The sequence below is a fragment of the Myotis davidii genome, unplaced genomic scaffold, assembly GCF_000327345.1.
Source record: "Myotis davidii unplaced genomic scaffold, ASM32734v1 scaffold131, whole genome shotgun sequence".
Taxonomy (NCBI): domain Eukaryota; kingdom Metazoa; phylum Chordata; class Mammalia; order Chiroptera; family Vespertilionidae; genus Myotis; species Myotis davidii.
Window position 1 is genome coordinate 565,747 of NW_006282815.1, and position 11,831 is coordinate 577,577.

General features: G+C 53.1%; 1 protein-coding gene across 1 annotated transcript in view; it reads right to left on the minus strand.

The window, feature by feature from the left end:
- STRA6 (stimulated by retinoic acid 6) overlaps positions 1-10,810 on the minus strand; it is a 23,796-nt gene extending 12,986 nt beyond the window's left edge. Inside the window, exons 1-7 of the mRNA XM_015561391.1 lie at positions 10,639-10,810; positions 5,150-5,216; positions 4,747-4,832; positions 2,949-3,088; positions 2,281-2,304; positions 1,935-2,101; positions 436-558 (exon numbers count right to left, since the gene is read on the minus strand). Of these exons, the coding sequence (XP_015416877.1) occupies positions 436-558; positions 1,935-2,101; positions 2,281-2,304; positions 2,949-3,088; positions 4,747-4,832; positions 5,150-5,216; positions 10,639-10,748 (717 nt within the window). The 5' untranslated portion in view covers positions 10,749-10,810. The remainder of the gene's footprint in view (positions 1-435; positions 559-1,934; positions 2,102-2,280; positions 2,305-2,948; positions 3,089-4,746; positions 4,833-5,149; positions 5,217-10,638) is intronic.
- Between the last annotated feature and the right edge of the window lie 1,021 nt (positions 10,811-11,831).

Below are 11,831 nucleotides of genomic sequence, written 5' to 3' on the forward strand. Positions count from 1 at the left end.
CATTCCACAATTCTGCCCTGAGTGCTTCCTGGATCATGGCAGTCTCTGCAGAGCTCCTCACAGAGACAAGGCTCCTGACTTGTCTCATGTCTCCAGTTTGATCCCAGTGGTTCAGGATCAGGGCTATGACTTACTGCTCTGGCCCAGTTCTCCTTTGTTAACGGATAAGAACAGATACTACACTTGATCTTAGCCAAAAGGCCAAGAAGTGATGCAGTTCTCCTTTGTTGAGTACTTGCTGTGCACATAGCTCAGTGCCCCAGGCATCTTGTGTGCCATCCCAGGGCCTGGCCTAGCCTTTGCCTTAGGAGGGAGGACTAAACAGTTACTCAGCAACTTGGAAAACCTTTTCTGAGGCCTATGCTGGGTCCTCCACCAAGTATAACCACATATAGGGGACCAACAGACAGGGGGAACCCAGCCCAGCCCCTTTACCTCCAAGCCCACTCCTGTCCTCTGGCTGAAGCTTCTCACAAGCTGCACCGGGTACCAAAGGCTCAGGAATCCAAGGCCCAAAAGGAGAGGCATGGAAGCCAGCAGGGAGTAGTATTTGTAGATCTGTATGGACAGACAGACACCAGACACACCTACCTTCTGCCTTCCTGCCCAACTGAAGGCCAGGGTCCATTTCCCTTCCAAACTCACCCAGGACTCTGAGGGTGGTCTGGGCACCATGGAAAGGCTCTGGTTCTACCACCATCACCCACCCCAACCAGGGCACTTAAGACAGTCACTCCCACTTCACCTTCTCAGGCCCTGCAAATGCCTGCCCCTCCCCCAGGCTCTTGGACTCCCATGGCCCTTAGAGGAACCGAAAGGAGGAGGTTATATAACCCCCTCCTCCCCACCCAGGGAGCTGCAATGGAGCCTGAAACAGGTATACCCACTTTCTGTGTTCCTATGTTCCTGACACTTTGGGCACAAGCCCCTGGAAATTAGACAAAGGCCTAATTTTGTCTATGCACAGTTTGCAACATGGTCATCAGGGAAGTACATGCCCTACCTCCTGGCTTTGAGGTGTTTGTCCCTGAAGTCTCAGAGCTAGACTTCTCATATATTCACTCACTTATTTGTTAGTCAATCCTTTTTATTGTGAGCTTAGTATATACCAGGTTCTGGGTGGTGAAAAAAAATCAATCAAGTCCCTGCTCTCAGAGGAACCAACTAATCTTCACCTCTACCCTGAGGGATTGATAATATCAACTCCATTTACAGGGTGGAAACTGAGTCTCAGGAAATTGACATGGTTTCCTCAAAGCACTTAGTACCATGTGGAATCATTCTGTACATTTGTTTGCTTACATCTCCCCTTCTGAAATAGCAGCCCTTGGGATGCCAAGAACCTCGTCTGCCTTGTTCACAGCTGTATTCCAGTGTCTAGAAATGTCCCTGGTATGGATTTTGTGCTTCGAATATGTTTGTTGAATAAATGAATGGATGAGTGAATGAGTGAATGAAGCTGGATTCAAACTTGGGTTGTCCGACTCCTAAGCCTACATCTCCACCCTTTGGGCTCTACACTGGGCAGCTTCACATCCCTTGCCAATGGCCAGTGAACCAGGTAAGGTTTTGGAATTCTCTGAGACCATCCCCTACTCAGTGCTTGCCACCCTCTATCTGTCTTCATTTCCCCTCCAGCCTGGCCAACAGAAGGCTAGGGGATCAACAATGGGGGGATTTCAGGCTTCCTTTCCCATCCCTTCTGCCCCTATCTCCTCCCTACTGCCTCCAGACTAGAAGCCCTTGTCAGCTGGCCCAGCTACCTTGCCCCATAGGGGTCTGTGTGGAATGACATCTGTTTTAAGGAGTGGAATCCCGTGTACAGTGGAAGGTGGCAGGAAAGCCCAGCATACAAATAGAGATGAAAGGAGCCATGCTGGTATAAGCAGCTCCTCCATGTCCTCTGCCCCAGGCCCTCATGAATCAGTGGTTACCTTGGGCGCCTGGGGACACTCTGCCTTCTGCCAGACCTGGACACCAAAGTGAGCCCAGGACAGCACACTGCCGAGCAGGTGGGCGGCTGCATGCCTGACTGTGGCACAGGCGGCCAAGGAGTAGTAGAAGGCAGGGTAATAGAGCAGAGCCAGCATCTTCCAGGGTCCTGGAAGCAAGAAGGGCAGAAAGAAATATCTATAGAGGGGCAGGTGTGGACTGAATCCAGTCCACCCAGACCTCTCTCATGTCTCCATCTTCCAAGTCCCTCAGGTGGTTCAGTAGGCAAGTGCCTGGTGTTCAAATCCAGGCTGACTAGTATCAGCTCTCTGATCTTGAGCCAGTTACCTCTTGGAGCCTCAGTTTTCCCATCTGTAAAATGGAAGTAATAGTACTGAATTAGTAATGACAAAATAAGAAGGTCTACATACGGTGCTCAGCATAGTATCTAAGTTAGTACTAAATATACAAGCTACTACCTTATTATTATCTCCTTCTCTGACCCTCAGCATCCTTCACTATAGAGTGGGGCTAATGTCCACACTTTGTGGAGTCATTGTGAAAACTGGATGATCTAAAGAGGTCATGCCTCATGCCTCTCCATGGCAGCTGTCCTTGTTACCATCACCTTCTTGAGCTCAGGTCAATTCTCCTGGACCCCTTCCTGGGCCACTCCCCGCCCTCCTTCATTCTCACTGGGGGATGAGGGGGACCTGAGTCTGGGGGACTCAGCCTGTGCCCATGAACAAGAGAGTCCCCTACATCCTGGAGGTGGGGTTTGCACAAGAATAGAGGAAGCAAATAAGACAGTATTGACCCAATACCTGGGACCAACAAAGGGGAGCTTCAGGCATTGTGGAGGGACAGTGGGCGAAGTAAGGGGACAGTGTCTTCTTGGCAGTGGCTCATGAACAGAATGGGGAGCAACTGAGTTCACTATAGAAGAGCCCTGCTCTGATATTCCGGATTCCCACCCCAACCCCATCCCATCAATCTAGGCCCACACCACTGGGTACCTCGGCTGGATGGTGAAGTCAGGGTGAGGAAGGGCAGCGGGGCCTCAGCCAAGGGCAGCAGACACAGGGAGCTGAAGAGGACCATAAAGATAGCAGCGGGCACGGTCCAGGGCCCATCCATAGTCAGGAAGTCCACAGCGCTGGGGCATGGGCAGGGACAGGACATGAGGGAGTTGCTCAGGCCCAGTACCCCAATACCTCATGCCATGTCCCACAAACTGGGGAAGTAGAGCCAGTCCCACTTTCCAGCCCACTTTCCAGATAGGGAATTGGAGGCCCTTCATCCATTCATTCCACAAACATTTGTGGAGTGCCTTCTATGTATCAAGTTCTGGGCCCTGTGGCAAAGTGACTTGGGAACATCCCCCCAACACAACAACAACAACACACACAGGAACAAGCCTAACAACAACAACAACAACACACACACACACACACACACACACACACACACACACACACACACACACACACACACACACACACACACACACACACACACACACACACACACACAACAACACACACACTAACAACACACACACTAACAACAAACACACACACACTAACAACAAACACACACACGCACTAACAACACACACACACTAACAACAAACACACACACACTAACAACACACACACACTAACAACAAACACACACACACACTAACAACACACACACACTAACAACAAACACACACACACACTAACAACACACACACACTAACAACAAACACACACACACACTAACAACACACACACACTAACAACAAACACACACACACACTAACAACACACACACACTAAACACGCACACACTAACAACACACACACACTAACAACACACACACACTAACAACAAACACACACACACTAACAACACACACACACACACACTAACAAGCCTGAGCACAGCTCCCTCCACCCCCCTGGCAGCTCCAGGAAACAGCTGCCTCCACACTAATTGCTCTGTCTGGGCTGGCAGACTTTCAGAGAGCTCCAGGAGTCACAACATCCTTGCACAATGTCAACGCCCTGCCCTGAGTGTGACCCTGGGGCAGAGGGCAGACAGAGGACACAGCTGTCCTCGGCATCACCTCCCTGGCTCAGGTCAGGCCACAAAGACCCTCTGCTTCTATGGTCTATCTTACCCTCATGCCCTGACACCTCCATCCTGCTTCACTCTCCCCCAAACCCTCCCCCAGTCAGGGTAGAAACCCCAGTTTCCCCCACAAAGTCAGCATGTAGGACCCACCTTGGTGTGCAGCCCCAGCCTGAGGTGCAAGGTTGCCTACATTGGGGCTCCACCCACCACCACCCCCCCCAACCCTTTGGTGTCGCCCACATAAGTGTGATCAGGGTCATCTCCTCAGGGTCATTTCTTGGGGGTCATCACTGTCCGGGCTTTGGGGTTGCAGGATGAAGAGTCAGGGGGAGAAAGTCCCGCAGAAATCTGCCATTAGCATCAGGATCCAGATGAAACCCTCAGGGGAAACGAGGGTCATGATGGTGTGAAGTGATCATGGCTTGTCCAGACCATGAATCGCCTGACAAACTGTGTCCGAGAGCTGGGCCCTGTTGGGTTCCGGTTCCTCGGGGATTGGAACAGGAGCAGGTGAACCTGAGTGGGTCCCTCCCCGTCCCTCTGATCATCCTGACTAAACCTGAAGATCTGGGTGGGGATGGGGAGTGCCCCAGGATGAGAGAAGAGGGAGTGTCCCGAGGCCAGAGCTGGTACCTAAAAATCGCCCCCCAAGCTGGGCCCCCTGAATGGGGGTGCCCAGGCCACGGCACCAACCTGGGCAGCCCGGACCTGCTGTGTCCGCCATGGGGCCAGAGCTGCCGGCATCTCACCAGCAGGGCCAGCAGCAGCAACACAACCACCTAAAGGAGAGCACAGTGGAGGGTGTGGGGTGCCCAGGCCTTCCCTGATGGGCTGAGTCTGGGGACTTGGCCTTGCTACCCGGGAAAACCCCCCATTCCCCTGTGCATACTCATGTGGCATCTTGGGGACTGGCCAAGAGGTGACAAAAGTCTGGGAGGTTGGACTTGGCCTGCATCCTGGTTTGGGTTCCAACCCTGCGAGAGCCCCCGCCCACATTTTGGGCTCCCAGGTGCTCCCTTCATCAGCCCCAGCTGGGAACACCAGTCACGTTGCCCAGGCTGGCAGCAGGTTGCAAGCCAGTTTGGACTAGACTCACCGACAGCACAGCCAAGCTGGTATGGAGGAGGCCAGGCGGCACACTGGGGTGGCAAGACGGCACTACCCTGCAGATCAAATGAAGGCTGGTCATGCCTGAATAGGGACTCCCCAGGTAGGCCACCAGGTCTGGGGTTCCAGGTTATCTACACTGGGGCTCCATCTCCTTCAACCCTTTGATCTCTCTTACACAAGCCTACCCAGTTCCGCTTTCTCAGGTTATTCCAGGGCACTCATGCTCCTATGGTATCCCAGCCCTGTGCCAAACTCTGAGATTCCAGGGCTAGAGGAGACAGGGGGCTCCCAGGAGAAGACTCGGAAGAAACAGATTGGGCCAGCTAGGCTGAACCTCTGTTCTTTCTCACCCAGATCCTTCCTATCCTTCAAGACCCACTTGATTCCCCCTCGTCCAGGAAGCCTCCCTGATTGTTCCAGGCATCACAGACCTCTTCTCAGAACTGTGACTGAGCATACTGCCTATGTCAAACAATCACGTATTTGGTCCTACAATTGGCCCTCCATTCACTGGTATCTGAGTTTGGTCTGTGTCTGACTGGAATGATCTTCCTTAGCCTTTCAGGACTTATATCTCTTCCTGTTTCCCTTTCATTAAGGGCTTCCATGTACAGCCGAGCAGTTTGCACACTGCACAAGGATGCCCAGCCAAGGGAATGGATGTGGTCTGAAATCCAGGCCGCACTGCTCTCAAGCACTGCGCCTACTGAGTTGCATTCATCTAAGTGGGGGTCTCTGTTTCTAATGACCACAAAGGCGCCCATGGCCTGGCAGAGGACCTACTCTAGCCATAGCTGAGTACAGAGGTGGCTCCATGGTGGAGATAAAGAGCTCAATGGGCTCAAGAAAGGCTTCCGCTTCCTCAACTGGAGCATGGCAAAGAAAGGGAGGATTCCTGAGCTCAGAGCTGGCCCTGGACTTGGCAGAGCAGACAGGACTGGTCTCTGGGGAGGAGGAGACTCCTGAGTTCGCCCAGCTAGAGTCTGGGAGGACGCCTGTGAGGACAAGGCCTGCAAGGCGCTGCAGCTGGGCCCTCCCTGCCCAGGAGGCTCAGCCAACCACCTGGGCACCCTCGTGCTGTGTGAGAAGTAAGACTCCCAAGGTCTCGTCTGCAGGTGAGCTCAGAGCCCTGTGACTCCTCTGGAACAGCCTAGTCTTCCCAGAGCTTGCTTTCTCTCAGAAAATCCCAGAGGGTGAGAAGCAGGAAAGAACCTGGTCGCTGGGCTTGTCCTTGGGGTGGAGGGACAGAATAAGTCTGTTTTGTGCAACTTCTTGGCCAGGGCAGAGCTGGCATCTTTCCAAAACAGAACTGTACTCATGGGTAGGGCAGGTGCCATGTAGGGAATCAGGTTCCCACTGTCTGAGCTCAGGCCTTACACTCCCCACTTCTAACTCTGAGGCCCTTACTCCAGCATATGGGGTCGGGCTTCGGGTGAGAAATGGCCTCTCTCAGCCCAGGAGCTCATAGCCACCCTTGTAGGCCCTCAGCGTGCATCTCCGCATCTGACTAGGTCCTGCTCAAACCTGTCCCCCCGCTAGCCAAGGCTCAGCAAACTGTCCCTGGAGCAGCGTGGCCATTTTCCCACTTACCCCAAACCACATGGATCCTCTCCAGGCCCTATCTTGGGGAACCTCTGGCCCTTTTTGTATCATCTGGGCCTTCCATCTACCCCTTAGCTCAGTTTGGCTTAGGCTCACGGACCCTCAAATGACTGAGGTCTGAGCAACAGAAATTTGGCCAGTGGCTCATGGGCCGGTGTTTTGTGCTGTGGGACAGACAGAATGGCACAGATACAAGGAACACCACCTCAGGGAGGGTGGGGAGCTTGATCCTGGAAGACACACAAGCAGGTGCTACAGGATGCAGAGGAGGAAGAGAACCTTGGGGCAGGTGTCAGTGGCAGTGGTGTTTGCTTTAAGTTTGAAAGACAGGACAGTGTTCAGGATTTTAGGAAATTTCTTTTTTTTAAAAATTCTTACCTAAGAATATGTGTGTGTGTTTTGTTGTTGTGTTTTTTTGTTTTGTTTTTTCTTGATTTTAGAGAGAAGAAGGGAGAGAGAGAAAGAGAAACATCGATGTGAGAGAGAAACATTGATCAGTTGCCTCCCGTATGTGTCCCGACTGGGGATTGAACCTGAAACCTAGATAGTATGTGCCCTGACCAGGAATCAAACCTGCTGCCATCTTTCGGTATACCAGATGATCCTCCAACCAACTGAGCCACACTCTCAGGGGCCAGTGGCTCATGGGCCGGTGTTTTGTGCTGTGGGACAGACAGAATGGCACAGATACAAGGAACACCACCTCAGGGAGGGTGGGGAGCTTGATCCTGGAAGACACACAAGCAGGTGCTACAGGATGCAGAGGAGGAAGAGAACCTTGGGGCAGGTGTCAGTGGCAGTGGTGTTTGCTTTAAGTTTGAAAGACAGGACAGTGTTCAGGATTTTAGGAAATTTCTTTTTTTTAAAAATTCTTACCTAAGAATATGTGTGTGTGTTTTGTTGTTGTGTTTTTTTGTTTTGTTTTTTCTTGATTTTAGAGAGAAGAAGGGAGAGAGAGAAAGAGAAACATCGATGTGAGAGAGAAACATTGATCAGTTGCCTCCCGTATGTGTCCCGACTGGGATTGAACTCACAATCTAGGTATGTGTCCTGACTGGAAATTGAACTCACAACACTTTGGTGTACAGATGATGCTCAAGCTAAGATAGCCATTCATCCAGGACAATTTTGGGAAATTTCTGTTGCTAGGCTTGAATATAAGTAACAGTAGTTAGTACTTACTAAGCATTGACTAAGTGCCAGGCACTGTTTGTTTCATGGATTAACTCAGTTATTATCTAAGAGGTATATGCTATTGGTATGTCTCAGAGAGGCTAAGTGTATTGCCCAAAGCGCACAGCTAGTCAAATGGCAGAGTCAGGATTCAAACTGAGATAGCCTGGCTCTGGCACCTGCCTCTGACTGGGAGGTGAGAAGTTAAGGTGAACCATATGAAATTGCCATGTCTGTACATCAGAAACAGTAGAATATCAGCATTTACAAATGGTTCTGCATAGATAGTCGCTGGGGAGTGGAAATGTCAGGCTGTATCTCAGAGGCATTTAGGAGGAAGAATGTACATGCCTTGCTGTGGAGAAGAGCAGAGGGAAGGCAGGTTTCTGGAATGACTGTGGTGAGCACCTGAATCAAATGAGGCCCAAGGATCTGAGCCTTGGTCTGGAACACTGAGGGACAGAGGCCGGCTGCAGTGTGGCAAGGACACGGAGACAGAGAAAGAACCAGACAACTGTTTCTAGAATTCAACTCTGAGTGGGAGCCTCAAGGGGCCCCATCCAGAGGGGAGGACAGAACACATCTCTGTGGGTGAGTGGGAAAGGCTGACTGCCTGAGGGGAGGTCTGGGGCTGTGAGGTCCCAAGAGACCTGGAGCCCTGCTTCCTGACTTCCCCCACTCACAGCAGAAGGGCCTGCAGATGACCCTGGCATGGCCTCACCCCTCCCCGTAGGAAGTCCATGAGGAAAGCCTCTGACTCCGCCTTCCAGGCAGCCCTTTGAAGCTGTGCGGAGGTGAATGACATTCTTGGCAGCTGCCACAGGCATATTTGTGTCCCCAGGCTCTGGCTGGGATGCTCAGTATTGATGATGGGTGGATAGCATGCAGGCACACGTCAAGCTGGGCACATGACTGGCCAGAGGGACCTCTGCGGTGGAAAAGGCCAGCTCAGCTTATGCGGATCAATCCCTTGCCCATGGGACACCCAGTGACACATCCCGTCCCCATCAGACTCACCACCCCTGCCCTGACACCATAGGGGCACATGGATAAGTGTGAACAGGAGATTGAGTCCATCCCAGCCACAGTCACCAGAGCCTACCAACCCAACTCCCAAGCCTGCTGGGGCACACGGAGGCACAGAGGGGAACCACTGTCAGAGCTCCTCAAAGCTTTGGTGCCCCATCCCCCTGGAATGTCTGACTCATACAGGGTGGCGAGGTGAGCCCAAGTTCACTTCCTTGGGATTCCCCTGGGCTACCTGCTTCCTGCTCCCACTTTGAGGGGGTGGGGAGGGGAGGCAGGCAGCTTGATTTGGTTTGGCTAAGTGAGTAGGTTCAAACAAACTTCTTCATTCTTCCCTGCAGTGGGAAAAGGGAGCTCTGCATTCTAGATGCCTCCCAAATTAGAAGCAGCACTCTCCACTGCCCAGCCCCTGCCACACACCAACTGTCCTCTAGAGCCATACCTAAATACCCAGCCACAGAGCTGCCCCAGGTGTGCGCCCCAGCCAATGACCAGACCAGGAGGCACTTAAGGTTACAGCTTCACATTAGGGCCTTAACCCAGGTCAGGGTCGTGTCCTCTTGGGGCTCCTGCCCCCCCCCCCATTCTGCTGCTCCTCCCACTCCATACGCGTGCAGCAGGGTCAACCATAGAAGGAGAGGAGGGACACCCCCTTGCTGACAGCAGAGCTGCTTTCCCTGTGGGCAGAGCCCAGAGTCCCACAAACAGCTCCTTCCTCCAGGCCTGGGTGGAGCTCCACTCCTGCCAGGTGACCCAGGGCTGGCCAGGCCACGGCCCAGCCCCTGAGAAGGCTTAGGAACATTTCTCCTTCTCCAGTTTCTTGTTGATGAAAAACAGATGTGCACACATCTGGCACGGCAACCCCCCAGCCTCACCTTTCCAGTTCCCCCAACCCTCAGAGCAGGGAGGTGGGGGATGGGGCCAGGGATGGAACACTGGGCTCTGGGGCTCTCATGTGGGGGCACAGCATGTGGGGGCACAGAGAGGCCCAGCTCCCCCACCAGGGTGCCCAGACTAAACAAATATAGAAATGGTCTGGGAAAAGGCAGCTGTGGCCTGCCTCCTCAGGGGACACTAGGCTGCGTTGAGGCAGCCTCCCTCCCCTGGCTGACCCTAGCACTCCTGCTAAAAGGAACAGGACCTCCTCAACTTCATAGATTCTGAGGCCAGCCAAAGAAAGCAGGCGTGTCCTGTTTTCCCCCCACCCCCCCTTTCTTCCTTGGTTCTCTGCCTCTCCCTCCCTCAGCCTGCCCAGAGAATCTGACATTTGCTAACACCACACCCCAGATGGTCACCACAGGGCCCAGTAAACCCTTTAAGGCAGGCCCACCTTCCCTCAACCACTCACCCAGCACTTTCCATCCTGGCTACAGCCATGCCACCCATTTTAAGGATGGGGTCCAGGAATCAATCAACTTTAAACACACCACACAGGTGCTTTTTTGGTGACTAGCCTGGCCAGTTCCCCACTTCAAGTATCTTAACACATCGACAAGGGCTGTTGTTCTCATGTAACTGATGAGGAGACTCCAGCCCAGAGAGGCTGCACTTTGCCGTGGGCCACACAGCAGATGAATGGCAGAGCCCATCTCAGCAGCCCTTGCACAGTCTTCCCTGTTCCCATCCGTGTCTCTGCCACACTGCCCGCTGGCCAGAGCCAGGGGCCCCACTTACCCTTCAGGCTGCAGCTCCTGGCTGTCCTGGGGCTCATCGATGTACCAACTGCCGTAGGAATAGTCCTCTGTGGCCCCAGAGGAGGTCTGGTTCCCTGCTGCGCTGGACATTCTCTGGCTCTTCTCCTCTGACCCCGAGACAAGAAGAGGGGGAAAAAAGTCTACAGATGTGAAAAGAGGCTTAGAAAAAAAAATAAAAAGAAAGAAACCCAAACAAAGAAGCGTTTCTCTTTAATCCTCAAGGTTACTTTCTTGCTTTTAGCTCGGGAATGTGGGCCTGGGAGGCTGGCACGGGAGGAGGGGAAGGGCTTCTCTTGTCCTTTCTTGTTACCTCCCGCCCAAATTTGCCTGGTGCTGCAGGGTGCTAGCCCTTGAGAGTAGTGCTCCCTTGGGGTCCTGGAGCTCTTGTCTGTCTGTCTGACCACCAGCAGGCCTTTGTTTAAAGGACCATTTTCAAAGAAATTGTGTCCAATCAAGACTCTCTCTTCCTTCCCCCTCCTCAAACCCACCAGACCAACCCACAGACACACTCTCAAGGAAGGGCCAGGGAGGAAGGAGCTGCAGAGATGAAAGGGTGGGCGGGCTGCTGGGCGGGCTCAGCAAGTCTGTTGGACCCTCCCAGCTGAATTCCTGGCCCCTCCTGCTCTTGGAGGTCCAGCCCAATCTCCCCCACCCCCATTTTCATGATCCTGACAAAGACACCTGGGAGGGGGATGGCGCTGATCTCCACTGGTTCCCAGCCCAGGGGGTGTGGCCAGGAGGAACCTGCCCCCGACTTCAAACACAAGTACCTGCCTTCATGCCTGCCCCAAAGCTCCCACACCTTTGCCCACCATATCTGCAGTACTCCATGCTCACTCAAGTCCAGTCTGGCAACCTGGCATTTTAGCAACCCAAGGAGACAGGTGGGGCTGGCAGGACGGAGGCTGGAGGGAGCCTGTGCATTCCTTCTCCCTGGTTTCCATGAAGGACGCAACATGTGTCTCACTGGTAAGACTTTCTTTTTCCACCTTGATTTCACAGGGAGATAACTCACCCCACAAGGCAGAAATTAGTCGTTTCAACAGGAACCAGACCCACGGGCAGCAAGAAGAACCCCATCTGCCTGCCTCCTGCCCCTTCCAGGATGTGGAGTGAGGGTGAGGAAGACAGGGCCTGGGCAGTTGCTGGAGATATCTCTCCATCCTGTGTTCC